We start from the raw sequence: 21,045 nt of genomic DNA on the forward strand, positions 1-21,045 counted from the left end.
GACCGTAACAAGGTTTTACGCGGCGGTCCTTGGAGGTTCAACCAAGCACCGATCGTGATGCAGGAATATGACGGGATTGCTCCACCCCAATCAGTCCCGCTGAATGCTTTGTTCTTTTAGGTTCGGATTACTGATGTGCCTCCTCTCTTTGAGGATAAGGATACCATCAGGGCTATTGCTGCCATTGCTGGGAAGGTCATCGAATTGGATGACAAGCTTTTTGACAACACAGGAAAGATCCGGGGTAGGGTTTCTCATGATCTCTCGAAACCCTTCTTTCTGAAGAAAATGGTAAGGCTTGCGTCGGGAGTTGAGGAAGAAATCTCTTTCTTCTTCGAAAATTTGATGGGTAAGTGCAACTACTGTGACTTGATTTACCATGGAAATGGCGTGTGCTCAGCAGCTAACAGTGGAAAATCTCTCAATACGGAGATGTTGACACCTAGAAGATTGGAGATTAAGAGCCCGTCGTTTGGTTTTGTCCAAAGTCAGTTTGAGAATGGTTTGTTCAAATTTCATAGACTTCAGACTCCTATATACTGCCTTCTATTGCTCGTTCTCTCTTTCATCCCACTGAGCATGGAACCCGAAAGCCTATTATTTTGAGGAGTTTAGATGGTAGGTCTTCGTCTAGTAAGGAGGCATCGTTGGCTTTGGTCCCCGTCATTGATGTTGTTCCAGCTAAAAGAGAACGACAACCCTCTGATTTTCAGTCTCCAAAAATATTGAAGGTCATCTTACCTGAGTTGTTTGCTTGTTCCCAACTTACTGAACCGCCTGCAAAGAAGCTTCGAATGCCAGAATTCATCTCCAAGTTCACTGCTCGATCATTGGGATTGATAGAAGCTCCAGGCAGCATCCTAGTGTCTAAGGCTGAGTTGGAAAATACCAACACTGAACCAAAGAAGAAGAAAGGTCGGCCTCTTGGATCGAAGAAAAAGAAGCCACCTAATCAAAGAAGATAGCTGATGCACAAGAGGCAAGCTTGGTCTTCTTGACAAAACCTCCTAGCCCTAGCATCAAGGGCAAGGAGATAATTTAGAGTCTTTTCTTTGTTTGGGACTTTGCCTATTTGCTATGCTTCTAGTTTCATAGTTGATAGGCTTGCTTGTAATAAGTGAGCATGGGAGTTCGTTAATGAGTGGTACTAGATATATATACCACGTTTTCTTATTTGCCCTCTGTATTCAAGGCAGTGGAAAGGTATGTAATGTACTGCTCTAGCTTGAGACTATAATGAGAACTCGTCATTTGATTAAAAAAAAAAAAACAATAGCATGAATTCTTTTTAATATACCTGGCGAAGATTTGAAATAGTCACAATTATTCATACTTTAATATGCTTTCGCAAAACAATACCTATTCAAAGACATTATTGATCCATTTACCAAAAATAAAAAGCCAATGATCTAATCCATCACCAACCAATTGGTAGTCCACGACTTAAGGAAAAACAATCATAATTGATGGGTCTCCAAAAATAGCAAGCTTAATTTGGATGATCTCAGTTTAGGAAACAATCAACCACGACTAATTTTATTTGGATAGGGACTTTCCCCACCTCAAGTTTCATAACTGTAATAACTGTCATTTGGAGATCTCCCTTCCCTATAAATTCCTCCATTCGCAAAAACATTCCAATCAGCGGGGCACCAATAAGTTGTTATTGTGCACTGCTTGAATAAAAAGGTTCGAATAAAAAGAGCCCCAACGGCTCTACATACGCAGCAACTCACTTGAAAAAGAAAAAAAGAACAACAAAAACAAAGAAAAAAAGAAACTCTCTTATATCTTTTTCACCACCAGGATACCCCGCACCTTTTATCTTTGAGAGCTTCTATCCAGTCTGTCAACATGAGCGGAGATGACCGTCACGCCAAGAAGAAGAAGTTCGCCATCCTCGGTGTGTCGGCGTTGATTCTGGTGGCCATGGTGGTTGCTGTGGCTGTTGGGGTCACCGAAAGCCAGAAAGGCGGAAAGGACGAGAAGAAACCAGCCACAACATCCAAGGCAATTGAAGCCGTCTGCCAACCAACAGACTACAAGGAAACTTGCCAAAACAGCCTCTCTGCAAAAGCCAGCAACGTCACCGACCCAAAAGAGCTCATCAAGATTGGGTTCCAGATCGCCATAGACAAAATCCAAGAGGTGATCAACAACTCCCCCACCTTGAAAGAGCTCGCCAAGGATCCGAGGAGCAACCAGGCCCTTCAGAACTGCAAAGAACTCTTAGAGTTCTCCATCAATGATCTGAAGAAGTCGGTCGAGCAGATCGGCCCCTTCGAAGTTAGCAAGCTCAAAGCATATGTCGACGACCTTAAGGTTTGGCTTAGTGCCTCCATCAGCTACGAACAGACTTGCTTGGATGGGTTCGTGGACACCAAGGGTGAGGCCGGGACCAAAATGCAGGGCTTCTTAAAGCAATCACAAGAACTCACCAAGAACGGACTTGCCATGGTCACTGAAATAGGCAACCTCTTGGTAAATGGCAACCTTAAAACCCAACGTCGTCTCTTAGCTGAGGCTGAGGCTCCTATAGACCAAAAGAAGGCAAATAAGATCATCCCCTCATGGATTGATGGACGCAAGCTCGACCTCGCTACCGCCAATCCCAGCTCCCTTAAACCCGATGTTGTAGTCGCTGCGGATGGAAGTGAAAATTACAAGACCATCAACGAGGCTCTCCAGGATATGCCCAAGAACGGTGGTGAAAAAACGTTTGTGATCTACATCAAAGAGGGAACGTATGATGAGAATGTGTTGGTTGACAAGCATATGACCAATGTCATGTTTATCGGTGATGGCCCTACCAAGACCAAGATCACGGGTAACAAGAACTATGCCGATGGTGTCCAAACATACAAAACCGCAACTGTCGGTGAGTGTCGCTATATAATTCGTGTGACATGCTTACATTTTTCGATAACCTAACATATTAGATTGTGTAACGTATGTTTTAAATTTGTGTGACGCATGCAGCTGTGATCGGAGACTACTTCATTGCTAAGGACATAGGATTCGAGAACACAGCCGGACCTAAAGGACACCAAGCCGTGGCACTGCGTGTTCAATCTGATCTGTCCATCTTCTACAACTGCCAGATAGACGGTTACCAAAACACTCTCTTCACCCAAACACACAGGCAATTCTACCGAGACTGCACCATCTCGGGAACCATCGACTTCATCTTCGGTGATGCAGTCGCCGTGTTCCAAAACTGCAAGTTGATCATCAGGAAGCCCGACTCAGATCAGAGCTGCTTTGTCACCTCCCAAGGAAGGAGTGACAAGCGGCAGCCTACTGCCATCGCCCTCCAAAATTGCACCATTAGCGGCGAGAAGGACTATGTGAACAACAAAGGTGCCTACTTGGGCAGGCCACAACACGCCTACTCTAGGACCATCGTGATGCAGTCCGAGATCGATGACGTTATCAGCTCTGAGGGTTGGATGGAGTGGACTGGTAAGACCAACCACGAAACATGCTGGTTCGGCGAGTTCTCAAACAGGGGACGTGGTGCGGCCACCAACAAGAGGGTGAATTGGTACAAGTTGGTCACCCGTGAACAAGCCGCCGAATTCACCCCCGGCGGAATTCTTTCTGGTGATAGGTGGATCAAGCCCAGCGGTGTGCCGTATGAGGCTGGAATGATGCGTGTCTAAGAAACCTAACTATCCATAGCACCTGCTGCAAATAGACACCTAAACTCTATAAAAACTAAAGTTACATTGTAGACAAAATACAAACTACCTCATTGTTATCAAAGATCCATCTCTCTCTTCAGATGAAGAAGAGTGAAGCCGAACAACAAAACAAGGGTATATCATTGTGCAACGATGAAATTGAAAAAAAAAATGTATAAGCCCAAACATGCCAGAGCTTGGAAGCCTCGGCCATCAATTCTGAGTCAAACCCAAATGCATAGGCATTGTCATACACATTGACATCCTTGACCTGCTGACACTGTACGTACCTGCTCTGCCGTTGCAATCGTTCAAGTAAAACAAGAATTGGAGGTTGGGGACATTGGTGGAGTTGGCGTAACTCTTGAAATCTCTAGTCCCGGTGGTGGCAAAAGTCTTACACCTATTGTGCCTGTCAATCGGATCGAGCCAAGGATCACTTAAGGTATCTCTCACCGGCATCTCATTCAGCATTAAACAGCCATCTTCGACCTCTAGGACTGACATTTGCCTATGCACACAAAACACATACAAATGCTTCCGAAACCCTAAGGCTTCCTCCAATTACTAATTACAACTACGTACTCTCTCCACTCAAGCAGAGCACAAATAAATTTCAAAATCTCCGGTTTCCTTTTACCAAAAAGAGAATCGAGGAAAAGGAAAACAAGAAAAATTGAAAGGAGAATTACGATCTCGTCAGGGTTGAGGATGCTGAACTGGACCAAGCTCAGCATCACAACCTCCATAGGCGAGTACGAGAACAGAAAATCCATGGTGGTGATCTCCGATTATGTGATAACCCGGATTTTTTTTAGGAAATATAATATAGCTTTCAAGAAAGTTCTTGAATTTCGAATTTAGTTGGGAATTTTTTTTATAAAAAAATCGACTTAGTTTCAATATAATAGTAATAAATAAATAAATAGTGTAAATGAAACAAATAGCAAAATGGGAGACTATATGTTTGCCGACAAAAAAATAAGGGGATAGGAACGAAGCATCTAGAGGAGAGGGGAAGATTAGAGAAAGAGGAGGTTCTAGGGAAGAGTCGAGAAAGGTATAGAATACGGAGAAAAACCAAGAAATTTTCTCAACTTCTTTGTCTCTTTCGCAACCGACACATTCCCCCTTTATCTCTTTTATTTTGTAAAGAATTGGGGGGAAGGGAAAAAAAAGAAGAAGAAAAAACGAGAGAGAGAGAGAGAGAGAGACATGAATCTCGTGTTCTTCTCTCTTTCGGTCTCTCGTCTTGCTCCACTGTAATCCACCTCTATGCATGTCTTTTATCATCTCGGGTTAAACAAGAAAAGGAAGAGATCGAACCTTCCCAAAAGGGGTGAGGTGATGATCTGTTCAGGCGTGATCCGATGAAATTAGAGACGCATAGCCTATGCTTCTCCTCCGATTGCAGAATTAGAATTGGGTAATTGCTTGTGTTTACCCAATTCTATTTTAATGGCTAGTAAGGTCTGTATTTTTCCTTATGCTTACAATTATACAATTTTCATGTATGGGTTCATTTGCAGAATGATTTTATAAATACAAATAGGATTGTTGTTATGTTAACAGGTTCGGAGAGTTGAAATGAAATTGAAATGGAAAGAATTTTTGTGAATACTAATGAACTTAAATCCGGTTAGGCCCGGGATATAATTAAGGAGGGATCGAGTTCCCTTGGGTGAAAGACCCTAAACCTGATTGGGGCTCGTTGATTCGAGCGGATAATTAAGTAGGGATTGTGCCTCCCTAGGGTGAAAGACCCAAAACCCAATTAGGAATCCGCTTAGTACGGGGTGTCCTCGGTGGCCTTAATCTGAGGTTGTCCGCTTGTTCAGGGTGTTCTCGATGGCCTTAATTCGAGAGATATTGGGCATAACCGGGGCAAAGAAAAAACTAAAGAAATGTTGTTTGTTAATTTCGAAAAACATGGTGACCTGAAAATATTATGGTCCGAGTCAGTTAAGATAATCAATTCAAGTAATATGGGTGTATAATTTACTTGATTATTCATTAGTCACTTCCTAGGTCAGGGTGTGACGAAATGGTATCAGAGCAGGGATTAGAATCCCAAGGAATTTACCTGTGGTGGTTGAATGAACCAGTGGATAGTTCTGGTCATTAGTCACTTCCCAAGTCAGGGTGCACTATAAGAAATTTTAGCTTTTGCAAGGGGTTTATATGCAAAGACTTAAAATTCCTTGTATTTAGTATGGTTACACAAGGAATTTTACCGTTCCTTGTATTGTTTAAAAGTATATACAAGGAATATCCAATTTCTTTACATTTAGGGCCCGTTCGGTATCATTTTGCGATACTGTTTTTTGTTTTATGAATTCAAAAATTTATGAATTTGCGTTCGGTGCATTAAACTTGAAAAACAAGGAAAATAAATTTTAGGAAACAATTCAGGAACTATGAATAAATATGGGAAATGACTTTTTGACGTTTTCATTGTTTCCTGAAAACAACTTGCCCTACAATTAGAGAAAGTGATTAATTTTTTTTACTTTTAAGCACATAGATCCACAAACTCTTCTCCTCACTTTTGATCTTTCTCTCTTTCTTTCCCACAATTTCCATTGAGACTTATCATCTCTTCTCATGATCTCATCTACTTTATATGTTGTTTGAACTTTCTTCTTCCCCGTTTTTTTCAATCAATTGAAACTTGCAGAATTATGCAATAGAGAAGAATGAAGGATTTAGAAAATCTCTCTTTCACGTGTCAGATCTAATTTATACGGATGATTTAGGGTGAAAGCTTCTGTATTTTATGCTTCAATATAATTGGATTATCTCATGGGCAAGAGGAATTAACAACTAAGGTTGAGACGTTTGATTGAATTATCTTTTTGAACTAAAGATTCAAGAGCTTGCAACTTCATATGATATATTTTATAAACAAATTTGAGGGATTTGATTCTTCTTGTTCAATCTCCTTCACAATACTCTGTTTCTTTTCTCATATCAACCAATAAAGGATTCATAATCAATACAAACAAAATAGTCAATTTTTCATGATTACTGATGAAAAACTAAACAGAGTGCTATAGATATGTTTTTTTTTTTAAATGATAGATATGTTTTTGATATTTCAAGTTTTGAAATACTTGTACCGAACATGTATTTACATATTAAAAACTTGTAGTTTAATTCCCCATTTTCATTCTACAATCCAGTATTACAAAAATAATTTCATAAAACGTTATAGGACACACCCTTAGCTTCTAGATATTTTAGAACCCATAAATTCCTTGCACATGTTTTCAGAGTCCTTGCATTGTTTTGGGCGGGAGCATTGAGCGCTCGAATGAAATCACTTAATACAAGGAATTGCAAAATTCTTTGCTTTTTATGCACAAATATTGCAAGGACACAAGATATTCCTTGTATGTGAATAAATACAAGGAGCTAAATCCTTGCTTCTCGTGTTGATGTCAAGAAGAAAAGTGAAAAGCAGAAGCTTCCTCTCACACACTCCAAAGACCAGATCCACTGAGGGCTCTCGATAATCTCTCAGAATCTGAGAGCAAACCTTTTCGAAAATCACCAATTCTCTGTCTACCTTTCTTCATCTTATCCATCCCTGATGAAGTTCACATGATGGTTCGTGTATTCAGGTTCTCTTTCTCTCTCTCTACTTGAAGGTTTAATCTTTAATAATTCATATCTCCTTGCGAATTGATGTATGCGCTTTCCATATTTGTGCTCTGGGTTCTCTTTTCTTTTATCAATTTGGGATTTTTATCATGTTTCTCTGTTTTTGGGTTGTGAACAGGTTTTCAATTTGCTTTATTTTGTGTGCAGGAAGATGAAGGCAAGGATTTTAGAAAAGGTGTGCTTTTCTGTTGATTTTATTGTCTGGGCGGGTTCATTTCAATATCCACAAACTGGTTTTAGGGTTCTGGTGCTAACTCATTTTTTGTCTTTCTATGGCATAACATACATTCCTTTTGTTCCCAATTCATTCTATTGTATTTTTTTTTTTTTGACTAAAAGATGCTGGACTTTCATTGATAATTAGGCAGCATGATTAAGATCATACTGAATTACATCATGTAAGCATTCTGGAGGTTGGTGAATCCACACCTCATGCTGATTTGCCTCAAAAGCTAAGGCAGCAAGTCTGTGCGCTGCATTATTACAAACTCTCGAGGCATGCTAGATTTGCAAACCCGAAATGCTAGCCATTAAGACTACAATATCATCTAACAGAGCTCCATGCTCATCCAGTTCATGATCTGCACTTAGAATCTGTTGTACTGCTTCTAGACAGTCACTCTCAATGGTGACATTCTGCAGTTGCATAGATTTAGCCAAGTCCAAACCCTGTCGGATAGCACATAACTCTGCATGTTTCGCTGATCCAATGTGTTGCATAGTGTGTGCGAATGCAGCAACAAAGTGCCCTTGTGAGTTTCAGAGTATACCTCCTACGCCTCCCCTTGTCATTTCAGGCATAAACGCCCCATCAACATTCAGCTTTGATCTGTCCCCGAGCTCTGGTTTCCAGTGCCGCATTGCTTCTTTGACAGTTCCTTTTGTTTCACTGCGAGCTAATTGGAACTCTTCCAACAAGGCCATGGCATGTAACAAAATACTTGGGGCAGTCTGAGAAATGTTCTCCCAAAGTCTACTATTTCGATTCTTCCATAAACCCCACAGAATCATCATCAGTTTCTCAAACACTTCCATCTTAAGTGTCAAGGCACACTCAAGAAGCCACTCTTTGAAATCAATAGAAGGCAATAAAGTATGCTGAAGATGGAAAGGAGGAGCAGACAATAATTCAACCGCAAGCGGACATTTACAAAAAAGATGTGATGTATCTTCTAACCTGTGAGTGCATAGCAAGCAATTCACTTCACCACTATACCCTTTAGTAAGCAAGCGCTCCCTAGCAGGCAGTAAATTATTTGCAGCCCTCCACACACAAGTTTGGACTTTGCCAGGGACCTTTGCGTTCCATATTCCTTTCCATAAAGCTTGAAAGGGGTCACCATCTGAAGTGGCAGCTAACAATGGGAAAATAACCCAATCCTGATCACTTTGAACTTACTAGAAACAACTGCATAAGAACAAACTTTAATCAATCTCAACACTTGTAATTTATCAGGAAAAATAATATTATGATAGGAGGGATAATATTGCTGTGTTGGTACCTTTAGGTGTCCTTACAAGATTAGAGAAATTTTGTTTTTCGCTTTGTTGATATGAATTAGAGTTTACATAATGTCTTTGTTTTATTTATTGTTATTTTTTATTTTTACGAATTTCTCAGGCTTGCAATCCACAATTGAGTTAAAGATCATTCAGCTACCTCATCACTGATCTTCAGTTGCTTTGTTTTGAAAGGTATTCGATATCTTTTTTACATTTGTTTATGCCAAACTCATATCTTCATATGTGCTTTATTGTCCGACACTTACAGGAAAGACCAAAGGTTTTTTTTTACCCATTAAGACCAGTACAATCCTCAAATAATTTATGTGAAGTCATTAAGTTGAGCTGGATCAATATGTCACTATGGATGGTCTGATATTGATGAAGAGCTTGATAAAAGGGAATTGAGGATTTGCGGGTGATATTTATACTAAATGAGGTTCATGCTAACTAGATTTTAGAAGATCTGTTGTGAGGTGATTTTTTTCTCGTTGTAACTAAATGATTATTTACTAATGATTTTGATCTAGTATACCTAAATCTGAGGTACATTATATGTCATGTATACAGGTGTTCATATCTAAGACCTTATTTATATCTCTATATTAACTGAATTTTTTTATTAGGTGTTCTTTGTGGTGGACTTGACTGATCCAGTTGTTGTTGCATATGCGGATTCCAAAATGTCTACTGCTTACTCTCAGTTCAAGACTCGACTGAAGGAGGAGTGGATGACAACATACCCATAAAGCCAGTGCACGACCATATGCACAACATGCTTTGGTGGCCTCTAAGGTAAATAGAAATTAGTTTGAAGTTCAAAAGTAAATGGACACTTAACTGGTTAGTCATATCTATGTATATTTGTTTAATGGAGTATGGCAAGGAGTTGTCGCTAATACATAATTAGGGAGTGAAACGCAAGGATGATAATTATGAATGGATCAATGAGGTTGCCAAGAACAAATATGTAAGTCAGCTAGTGTAGGTTCTGGATATCACTAGGTTCTGTATATTACAATGTGTTGGTTGGTGATCCCTCCATTCTTCTAGGGCCTTCAAAAATCTACTCTACCATGTATAAAATGATTAGGCTAGTTGCAAGAAGCTTTGGTTGTTGAGCTATGGGTAGGTTACTATAGCTTAATTGTGGAGTCATTTGGCCAATCTCTTTCTATCATGTCTTAATCTCTTTGGTTTATTCTTTTTTATTCATATTTCTCTTACTAGCTAGGTGAATGATATAGCTCTGGGCAGCGTCTTTAGATATATGGATATATACTCAATGTAGAAATTGACTTTTGTACCCAGATCGATCAATCAGTTTTGTCATGGATTGAATACACAAGATAATTTTTGGAGGGATGATGTGTTTTTCTTGTCTGAGATTTTGCAGTATTACTGAACTATTCTTTTTGGCTAGCTTTTGACTATCCAACTGCTCTGTCTTGTACTATAAATCAAGCCTCAAATTATATTCTTAGTGTTATTAATTTTAGTCTTACAAAAGGCAAGACAATCTGGGATTTATTCTATATATTGGCTGGACCATAAGAATGGAAACAAACTAGCCCTGTATTCCTTATACAGATCAAATAAGTGTTGAATCATGTTATTTGTCTTCAGTCATTTTTCTTATAGTTTTATTCTTTTATAGGAGAAGAGGGAGGCAGAGAGGAATGCCCTTATAAAGGAGTTGTACCAATACGTATCTGAGGGTACTCCACATGATTCTATCAAACTGACTTTGGAAGCTAAGTTCCCAATATAGTATGAAGGAACAAAATGGACACTTGAAGGCTCAAGTGGAAAGTTTGTTGAGGCAATATCCTAGGCAAATGAGTGAAGATGACTTCCTCCACCCCAACAGCAGCTTCTAAGACTTGCTTGAGAATTTTGGGTGAGCATTTGCTAGGCTTTTGGTCTGATATCCCTTTTTGTGCAGTAATAGCTTTTTACCTTGATTATCCTACTATCCAGCAATACTCAAGAAAATCCGTTGTCCATTTTGAGAATACAGATTGACACATTACTGGCATGTACATTGAAACTTTCGGTGGATTTACTTGAGTTTTGACATTCTGCCTCACTCGAACAGATGGGACATCTAAATTAATCTTATTATCGATTAGTGGCTGTGAAGCTTTAACTTTTGATGTACAAATGAACAAGTTGATTATATATGAAGCACATATTTTTATCTAAACTTGTTATAGATTAGTGTTAGTGGCGTGGCTGTGGCTTGAACTTTTGATGTAATTCTTTACATATGAAGAACTTATTTTTAATTTTTTAATCCTTTTTTATTATTATTTAAACCCTAAAAATAATTAATGAAGGAAATCAAATATCCACAAAAGAAAATGCAAAGAAATTTCCTTTATTTATTATCTGTACATTCATATTATTATTAAAAATGCAAGGAAATTGTCCTTGTATATTAATCCTTGCATTTGGGGAAAACTGAAACTTTAATACAAGGACTGATATGCAAGGAACTTTCCTAACATAAGGGCAATAATGTGGACCTCAAATTATGAAATGCAAGGATAAATTCCTTGCAAATGATTGTTTAAATGCAAGGAATTTTCAAGTTGTTGCATTTGCTCTTTTACAAGAGCCTCTTTGAAGGACCCAAATGCAAGGAATATTCCTTGCATTTGGGTTAAGGCAACGAATTTCCAGTTTTTTACAAGGAAAAAATTCCTTGCAAAAGGCCATTTTTCTTGTAGTGGTGTGACAGATTAGGTTTTGAAAACCCTAGATTTTTTCGATAACCGAAAATTCCACAAAAGCTAATAATCTCCTTCTCGGACTAGAGACATGTGGACACCAAGGCCACGATGCTTGCCGGAGCACTCTAAGCATGTGAGACGCCGTAGGAGATCGATGCCGCCATTTTTAGCTCCAATTCGCAAATTCTCTTTGAGAGGGATTTAGGGAAGGCTCATATCTAAATTGAATTGCAAAGGTTTAATTAGTCAAATTGTATTAAAAAATTTATAAGGGGGTTAGAAAGAAATTAACAAAAAAGAGAGGTTTAATAGATTGGGAACTCAAAAAAGATTTCTTCAAACAATTTTTTGTTAAAATTACTGCTATGCCACTGTAGGTAAAATAACCCCATAACGCTGAATTCCACCATCCCAGATGCAATTTCACTCGGATCGACAAATGGGTCGTCTTCACTGTCTTCCTCTCGCTACTCCTCTTCGTCTTCCCCCGCGGCCGTCATTTCCTGTCGGAATCTCTCCCAGAGTCGACGAACAAGAAGCAGAAACTGGCATGGTGGAGGAGGACACTTTTAGATAGAGAGCATTGGGTGAGGGCCTTCAGACCAGAATCATTGCCGACAACGTTACCTGGATGAATGGGTTGGTGGAAAATATAAATGAATGCGAGCAAAAGCACAAGCTGGGAAAGAATGAGCAAATGCTCTTGATTTGAGTTTTTGATTAGGTTGAACAAAAGCTCTGGTGGTTGATTTGGTTTGCTGTTCTATCAATGTAATTGTGATTTGATGGACTTTAATGTGTTTTCTATGGTTTAATTGGAAATTGTCTAGCATTTTGTTACTGAAATTGTGTTGATTTTGTAATGGTTGTTTGGTTTTTTGTTCTATCTTTTAGTGCAGAGGATCGTGCTGGTCTTGTTAATGCTCTCAAGGTAAGATTGTTTGCTCATTTTACTTTTGAAGTATAAAGGAGAGCCGGTTTGGTTTTTGGGGGGAATTATTCTGTGGTCCTGGAGTATCACATGGCACTGCCATGTGGTGGTCCCAACCAATAATATCACTCGAATGTAATGGGGACCATGCAGAGGGTTAAAAAAGAAAAGAAAAATTAATTTAAGAGGCTAATCAGAAATAATTACAAGTCACGTGGGCCAATAATATCACTCAGGACCACCACGTGTACTATAGTTCTTGACCATGTGATAATTTCCCCGTTTTTGGTAGTTTTGATGATGATCATGATATGATTAGGTTCAGTTTGGCCGTGGAAATGCATGGGAAGAAATTTGTGTATAACAAATTTAGGACAAGGAACAATGTGCCAAAAGATACAGGTTTCTTCCATGTTTCTCAAGCAATAGCAAAAGTCTTTCTCCATCCCAAAGACGTATCATCAATTTCAAAGCTAACCTTCATCTCATTTCTATCTCGAAACAGTAGTAGCGCTAACTTTCAATATTGTCTCGATCTTCAAGCAGTAGCAAAAGTTTGTCATTTCTTCTCCATTTTCAAAGAAGTACTCATCTCCATCTCGAAGCAGTAGCAGTTAACCTCCAAATCAGTGGCGTAGTTAGAAATTCTATCAAGTAGAGTCAAGAATATGATTGAAATAGCTTAGTACCATTGTATACAAAAGAACTGAAGTTTCGTAATACAATAAATGATAATTATATGACTTTTTCATATGTTTGTGACTTAAATCTTTTGAAACTTGAATGGTTTACTAAAATGTAAACAATTGAATAATGAAAAGTCACAGAATTTGAAAAGATGTAGAAGGGTCAATGAAGGGTTTACAAGCTGTGTGAAACTAGAAACATCACATAACTTGAACAAAAAAGCCAAGTCAGAGGGGTTAATTGACCTTTCTCAACCACCCCTAACTACGCCCTTGCCTCCAATAGTCTCGATCTTCAAGCAGTAGCGAAAGTATTTTCAAGCTGTAGATAAAATTTATCATTTCTTCTCCATCCCCAAAAGAAGTAGCAAAGCTAACCTTCATCTTATCTCTATCTTGAAACAGTACCAGCTAAGCAGTAGTAGAACTGGACGAGTGTTTGATGTGGTTTCTCTCTCTCTTTTTTTGGTCTGATGTCATTTTTCTCTCTTCATTTAAATAGAAAAGAGTTTGAATTAAAGAAAATAATTAGTATTTACTTATCCATGTCTGAAGAGTAAAATTATAAATGTGTTGTTGATACATGACAATAACATAACAACTTATCCTTATGTGAAAAAGTTTTTCCTTAATTATGAGCATGATTTGATATTTTATGAATGTAGTAGCAAAATAATCATTTGTCAAGGACTATTCTATAATTTGGTTTTTTTTTTTTTTTTGAAAGAAGACCTTGTTAAGTTAAGCTTGCGTAATTACAACAATAGCATGAATTCTTTTTAATATACCTGGCGAAGATTTGAAATAGTCACAATTATTCGTACTTTAATATGCTTTCGCAAAAGAATACCTATTCAAAGACATTATTGATCCATTTACCAAAAATAAAAAGCCAATGATCTAATCCATCACCAACCAATTGGTAGTCCACGACTTAAGGAAAAACAATCATAATTGATGGGTCTCCAAAAATAGCAAGCTTAATTTGGATGATCTCAGATTAGGAAACAATCAACCACGACTAATTTTATTTGGATAGGGACTTTCCCCACCTCAAGTTTCATAACTGCAATAACTGTCATTTGGAGATCTCCCTTCCCTATAAATTCCTCCATTCCCAAAAACATTCCAATCAGCGGGGCACCAATAAGTTGTTATTGTGCACTGCTTGAATAAAAAGGTTCAAATAAAAAGAGCCCCAACGGCTCTACATACGCAGCAACTCACTTGAAAAAGAAAAAAAGAACAACAAAAACAAAGAAAAAAAGAAACTCTCTTATATCTTTTTCACCACCAGGATACCCCGCACCTTTTATCTTTGAGAGCTTCTATCCAGTCTGTCAACATGAGCGGAGATGACCGTCACGCCAAGAAGAAGAAGTTCGCCATCCTCGGTGTGTCGGCGTTGATTCTGGTGGCCATGGTGGTTGCTGTGGCTGTTGGGGTCACCGAAAGCCAGAAAGGCGGAAAGGACGAGAAGAAACCAGCCACAACATCCAAGGCAATTGAAGCCGTCTGCCAACCAACAGACTACAAGGAAACTTGCCAAAACAGCCTCTCTGCAAAAGCCAGCAACGTCACCGACCCAAAAGAGCTCATCAAGATTGGGTTCCAGATCGCCATAGACAAAATCCAAGAGGTGATCAACAACTCCCCCACCTTGAAAGAGCTCGCCAAGGATCCGAGGAGCAACCAGGCCCTTCAGAACTGCAAAGAACTCTTAGAGTTCTCCATCAATGATCTGAAGAAGTCGGTCGAGCAGATCGGCCCCTTCGAAGTTAGCAAGCTCAAAGCATATGTCGACGACCTTAAGGTTTGGCTTAGTGCCTCCATCAGCTACGAACAGACTTGCTTGGATGGGTTCGTGGACACCAAGGGTGAGGCCGGGACCAAAATGCAGGGCTTCTTAAAGCAATCACAAGAACTCACCAAGAACGGACTTGCCATGGTCACTGAAATAGGCAACCTCTTGGTAAATGGCAACCTTAAAACCCAACGTCGTCTCTTAGCTGAGGCTGAGGCTCCTATAGACCAAAAGAAGGCAAATAAGATCATCCCCTCATGGATTGATGGACGCAAGCTCGACCTCGCTACCGCCAATCCCAGCTCCCTTAAACCCGATGTTGTAGTCGCTGCGGATGGAAGTGAAAATTACAAGACCATCAACGAGGCTCTCCAGGATATGCCCAAGAACGGTGGTGAAAAAACGTTTGTGATCTACATCAAAGAGGGAACGTATGATGAGAATGTGTTGGTTGACAAGCATATGACCAATGTCATGTTTATCGGTGATGGCCCTACCAAGACCAAGATCACGGGTAACAAGAACTATGCCGATGGTGTCCAAACATACAAAACCGCAACTGTCGGTGAGTGTCGCTATATAATTCGTGTGACATGCTTACATTTTTCGATAACCTAACATATTAGATTGTGTAACGTATGTTTTAAATTTGTGTGACGCATGCAGCTGTGATCGGAGACTACTTCATTGCTAAGGACATAGGATTCGAGAACACAGCCGGACCTAAAGGACACCAAGCCGTGGCACTGCGTGTTCAATCTGATCTGTCCATCTTCTACAACTGCCAGATAGACGGTTACCAAAACACTCTCTTCACCCAAACACACAGGCAATTCTACCGAGACTGCACCATCTCGGGAACCATCGACTTCATCTTCGGTGATGCAGTCGCCGTGTTCCAAAACTGCAAGTTGATCATCAGGAAGCCCGACTCAGATCAGAGCTGCTTTGTCACCTCCCAAGGAAGGAGTGACAAGCGGCAGCCTACTGCCATCGCCCTCCAAAATTGCACCATTAGCGGCGAGAAGGACTATGTGAACAACAAAGGTGCCTACTTGGGCAGGCCACAACACGCCTACTCTAGGACCATCGTGATGCAGTCCGAGATCGATGACGTTATCAGCTCTGAGGGTTGGATGGAGTGGACTGGTAAGACCAACCACGAAACATGCTGGTTCGGCGAGTTCTCAAACAGGGGACGTGGTGCGGCCACCAACAAGAGGGTGAATTGGTACAAGTTGGTCACCCGTGAACAAGCCGCCGAATTCACCCCCGGCGGAATTCTTTCTGGTGATAGGTGGATCAAGCCCAGCGGTGTGCCGTATGAGGCTGGAATGATGCGTGTCTAAGAAACCTAACTATCCATAGCACCTGCTGCAAATAAACACTAGTATTCTAACAAAAAAATAGCACTGTAACAAAAAAAAAAAAATATCATTTGAAATTCAAATAAATTATATTATTATTGCGTTATTATGGCCTGAGTTTATTAATTGCTTAACTACTGGATATGAGTAAAGTGCCTCTAAAAAGTTCTGTTAGTTAATAGCTAGCATCTATTTTAACATTTAGTTCTGAATTGGATTTGGGGAAGGCCGAAACATCCCCTTAGCATAATTAAGGAATGATAAGAATTTCTCCATCCTAATTTTTTCCCTCCAACATTTCCAATTTTATAGCAAATGTTATCCCATTGGGGAATTGTTAATGAAGTAACATGAGTTTCCTTTCAAAAAAAAAAAAATGAAGTAACATGAGTTCTTTCAGTGACTTCACTTCTCAATATTCCATGTTAATTTCTTTTATTTGCCTTTTCCTCATTATTTATCTTACAATTTGTACTCCATCAGAATCATTTAATGATAAAGTGATAACCTACACCATGGGATTTTGGGTGTTTTTATTTTTTATTTTATTTTATTTTATTTTTATTTTTTTGAGAAAAAAAAGAATAGAAGAAGCATTTGACACTACGTACTTTCATGCATGCCCCACTTGGCTCGGGGTAATATAGCTCAAAGATTTTGGCTGGATTTTCTTATGATGTTATTCATGTAGATAAACAGGAGTTGTCTATTGTAATTGAATTTGAATGTTTATCATATATTTATTTAATATTTAATTGAACCAAAATTACAATTATTTTAAATTAAATTTACAACATTAACAACAAATTTATTTTTATACTATTTAATTACATATATTTGAACCAAGTCAACATTGACAACAAATATTTTCACAAACTTGTTGTGAAGTTGTAAATAGAGTAATTACATCTAATAGAACTAAGATTACATAAAAATGACTCACGTTATCACAACGACAATAAATTTTTTATTAAAATGTGTGTATGACACTCATTTATGTAACATATGAATCTTAGATGTTCTGCCTAACTACAATTCATGGAACTAATTAACCAAAAAGCAATTGGAGTAAATGCTACTACTTAGTACTTACCAAGAAAGCAAAAAGCAGCAATCCAAAACTTAGAGACCAAACCAATACTATTAACTATTCTTCTTGCTTGTTGAAATCCCAAGCAAATGCAGAACACTGTGAAATTACTACAAAAAACTGATGAGCATCTCTTTGATAGCACAAAACATTAAACAAATCTCAAATGGTTGTTTGATTAATTATTATTATTATGAGTAAATGCTACTACTTAGTACTTACCAAGAAAGCAAAAAGCAGCAATTCAAAACTTAGAGACCAAACCAATACTATTAATAGAAAATTACATATAAGTAACAGACCAAAGATTGAAAAACAGAAAACCCACCTTTTGTAAGTTTTATACAAATAAGGACAAGGAGCCCGGGCCCAAAGAAAATAAAGCAGGCTTAATTCCTGGTGTTTCATCCGCAATTACAAATTTGAACAATTTTTTGTTAATATTACAATGACGCCACTGTAGGATGGAATAACCCCAAAACAGAGGTCTGATGTGCAAAGTACCGTAAGCTGGCGATGAGCTCCCGCATCGTCTCCTCAAGGCATCAAAGAAGTCCGCCTCGTCCAAGCGCTCTTACGCCGGCGACAGGAACAGAGGGATGGCGGCGTCGCTGCTGATGATGATCGCCTCGTTTCGGATGATTCCGACTTGGTTGTGATCTGCGAGAAGCTCTGATTGGTTTCGATCAGTGAAGATCAACTGAATCGACGGCCAGGAACATCAAATTTCTGAAATCCGATGAGGAATTGGTCAGTTGCTGTTGATTTTGGGCTATCACTAATGTTTAGTTTGTGGTTGCAACTTGTTGTTAAGGATGAATTGAGAGGTTTTATGAGATGGGATATGGGATTTATGAGAATGAGAGTTTAATTGTTAGTTTGGCTATTTTCTGGGATTCAAAGAGTTCTGTTTTTAATAAGAAAAAGAAAAGTTGAATGAACTGTAGTTTTTTTTTGTTACAAAACGAACTGTAGTTTAGATTTGTAGATGAAGGAATATGATTTCTGAAAGCAGTTTAGTTTGCTGCATCAATTTAGTTTTGGATGATAGTTTGTCCTAAATAGTTTAGCTGCTTGTGTTTTTTTTTTTTTTTTTAATTTCGGTTAAGCACGTAATCTGCTAAATATGGGTTGAACTCGAGTCTGTGGTGTGATCTCATGTTCAAGTTTTAGGAGTAATTATTGGAGTCAGCTGTGGTTGATCAAAGGTCTTGTTATATGTTTACTGAGTCTTGTAATTTGAGACTTTGACACACTAACTTTGGCACATACAGTAGCAGCATAAATTATAGTCTTCAGCATCTCGTTTGTGCAGAGAAGCTGGAAATGATATTTGGGTTTGTTTGGTTTGTAGATAAGTCGGTTTTTTTCTGATGCTTACTTGAGTTTGCTTTTGCTTGTGGTGGGGTTATACTTAAAATGTGGTGTCACTTGTTGGGACTTCAGATAATAGCTGTTGGTTTGGAGTAGTTGTGCTTTTGCTTGTGATGGTGGTATTATAGTTGCATTTCAGATTTTTTTTGAAAGACTTGTTGTTCTCAGACAAAAGTAGTGCAGTAGTTGTGCTACTGTGTTCAGTTTATTGTTGTTATGTGCTACTGTGTTATTCTTGCATTTGTGCTACTGTGCTACTGTGTTATTGTTGTATTTGTTATGTGCTACTGTGCTACTGTGTTATTGTTGCTATGTGCTACTGTGTTCAATTGAAATTTTTTTCTGCAGTTTATTGTTGTTATGTGCTACTGTGTTCAGTTTATTGTTGTTATGTGCTACTGTGTGCAGTTTATTATTGTTATGTGCTACTGTGTGCAGTTTATTTGAAGTTTCTTTCTGCAGTTTATTATTGTTATGTGCTTCTGTGTGCAGTTTATTTGATGTTTATTTGTGCAGTTTATTATTGTTATGTGCTACTGTGTGCAGTTTATTTGAAGTTTCTTTCTGCAGTTTATTTTTGTTATGTGCTATTGTGTGCAGTTTATTTGATGTTTATTTGTGTGCATTTTATTTGAAGTTTATTTGTGTAGTTTATTATTGTTATGTACCTGCTACTGTGTTTAATTGAAGTTTCTTTCTGCAGTTTATTGTTATTATGTGCTACTGTGTAGTAGTAGAACTGAACGAGTATGAGTGCAGCGAGGGCAGTAGCAGGATTGGACAAGTGCAGTAGCAGAACTGGACGAGTATGAGTGCAGTAGCAGAAAACAAGTAGCAGAACTGGACGAGTATGAGTGCAGTAGCAGGATTGGACGAGTACAGTAGCAGGATTGGGCGATGACGAGTGCAGTAGCAGAACTGGACGAGTATGAGTGCAGTAGCAGGATTGGACGAATACAGTAGCAGGATTGGGCGATGACGAGTGCAGTAGCAGAAAACAAGTAGCAGAACTGGACGAGTATGAGTGCAGTAGCAGGATTAGATGATGAGATGAGAGTAGTAAGAGAGTGAGATTTTGTGAAGTAACATAAATGGATTATTATCAAGGAAATAAAAGTAACATAAAGAATTATTCTCAGAAAAAAAAAAAAAAAAGTAACATAAGGGAATTAGAAGTCAAAAGAAGTAGTTAAGGGTAAAAAAGTAAATTAACTCATGGCATGAGGCAAGTGGAGAGCAGATTGTCCTTACTTGTAAGATTTGATCTTTATAAAATGATTAGAAGTTAAAAGAAGTAGTTAAGGATAAAAAAGTAAATTAACTCATGACATGTGGCAAGTGGAGAGCACATTGTCCTTATTTGTAAGATTTAGTCCTTATATGTTTAATTCAATCTTTAGATGATTTATTTGTAAAGTCATCTTTTGTCAATAACTTAAATGTAATTTGTTATACTATTAACTATTCTTCTTGCTTGTTGAAATCCCAAGCAAATGCAGAACACTACTGTGAAATTACTACAAAAAACTGATGAGCATCTCTTTGATAGCACAAAACATTAAACAAATCTCAAATGGTTGTTTGATTAATTATTATTATTATGATCCGATGTACCCTGATGAACACAATTCAGAAGAAACATTACCTTACATATACTAAATCAAAGAAATTTATAATTTTGGAGAAGATCTAAGTAATAACATATATGCAATTGATGTGTAAATCCAATCAAAAACAACTGATCAAAAATAATTCAGAAACTAAACCTAAAATACCCGCCTGACATGTCTTAGGGTTTGCGATGAAAGCTGAGAATGGATTTGATTTCAGCGATTTATAAGAAGGAAATCTGAGACGATTAAAGAAAAGAAGGGAGAGGAGAAAATGAAAAAAAAAAAAAAAAAAGATTGCGGCTAATTGATAGGTTTTTTATACCAAAAAGAAGAAATAAGGGCAAAATAGTATTTTCCATGATCGGCTAGACTTGAGTCAGCATTGTTGCTAAGCCGGTACTATTCCTGAGTTATAGTATCAAACCCTCAATTAGTATATACTAGCGTCTAGCGATATAGCCCGCGCGATGCCGCGGGTTTGTTTGCTTGATGCAGCACTTCTAATTTAACATTAACATTTCTGGGGTATTTCTAAATGTACCCTGCACAGTTCTTAATACACCCAGCTAATTTATTTATTTAAAAATATATCTAAT

At 38.3% G+C, this 21,045-nt stretch overlaps 2 protein-coding genes and 1 long non-coding RNA gene across 10 annotated transcripts; all 3 read left to right on the forward strand.

The window, feature by feature from the left end:
* The first annotated feature begins 1,634 nt into the window (after nt 1-1,634).
* Nucleotides 1,635-3,878, forward strand: LOC133712204 (putative pectinesterase/pectinesterase inhibitor 28). The gene is made up of 2 exons (XM_062138321.1): nt 1,635-2,878; nt 2,980-3,878. Exons 1-2 carry the CDS (start codon nt 1,855-1,857, stop codon nt 3,660-3,662), a joined length of 1,707 nt encoding a protein of 568 aa, XP_061994305.1. The 5' UTR covers nt 1,635-1,854; the 3' UTR covers nt 3,663-3,878.
* A 3,102-nt stretch (nt 3,879-6,980) lies between these two features.
* On the forward strand, nt 6,981-11,085 carry LOC133710857 (uncharacterized). Of its 8 annotated transcripts, none has more exons than XR_009846932.1 (6): nt 6,981-7,306; nt 7,494-8,525; nt 8,968-9,041; nt 9,118-9,325; nt 9,476-9,644; nt 10,507-11,085. It is a non-coding gene; the product is annotated as an uncharacterized LOC133710857 (long non-coding RNA). The 8 variants fall into 8 exon arrangements; XR_009846929.1 differs by having other exon boundaries at nt 7,494-7,521; XR_009846931.1 differs by having other exon boundaries at nt 7,494-9,325; nt 10,507-10,749; nt 10,870-11,085.
* Nucleotides 11,086-14,320: 3,235 nt separating this feature from the next.
* Nucleotides 14,321-16,478, forward strand: LOC133712718 (putative pectinesterase/pectinesterase inhibitor 28). Its single transcript, XM_062138820.1, has 2 exons — nt 14,321-15,570; nt 15,672-16,478. Exons 1-2 carry the CDS (start codon nt 14,547-14,549, stop codon nt 16,352-16,354), a joined length of 1,707 nt encoding a protein of 568 aa, XP_061994804.1. The 5' UTR covers nt 14,321-14,546; the 3' UTR covers nt 16,355-16,478.
* The last annotated feature ends 4,567 nt before the right edge of the window (nt 16,479-21,045 follow it).

The sequence above is a fragment of the Rosa rugosa genome, chromosome 5 (assembly GCF_958449725.1).
Source record: "Rosa rugosa chromosome 5, drRosRugo1.1, whole genome shotgun sequence".
NCBI lineage: Eukaryota > Viridiplantae > Streptophyta > Magnoliopsida > Rosales > Rosaceae > Rosa > Rosa rugosa.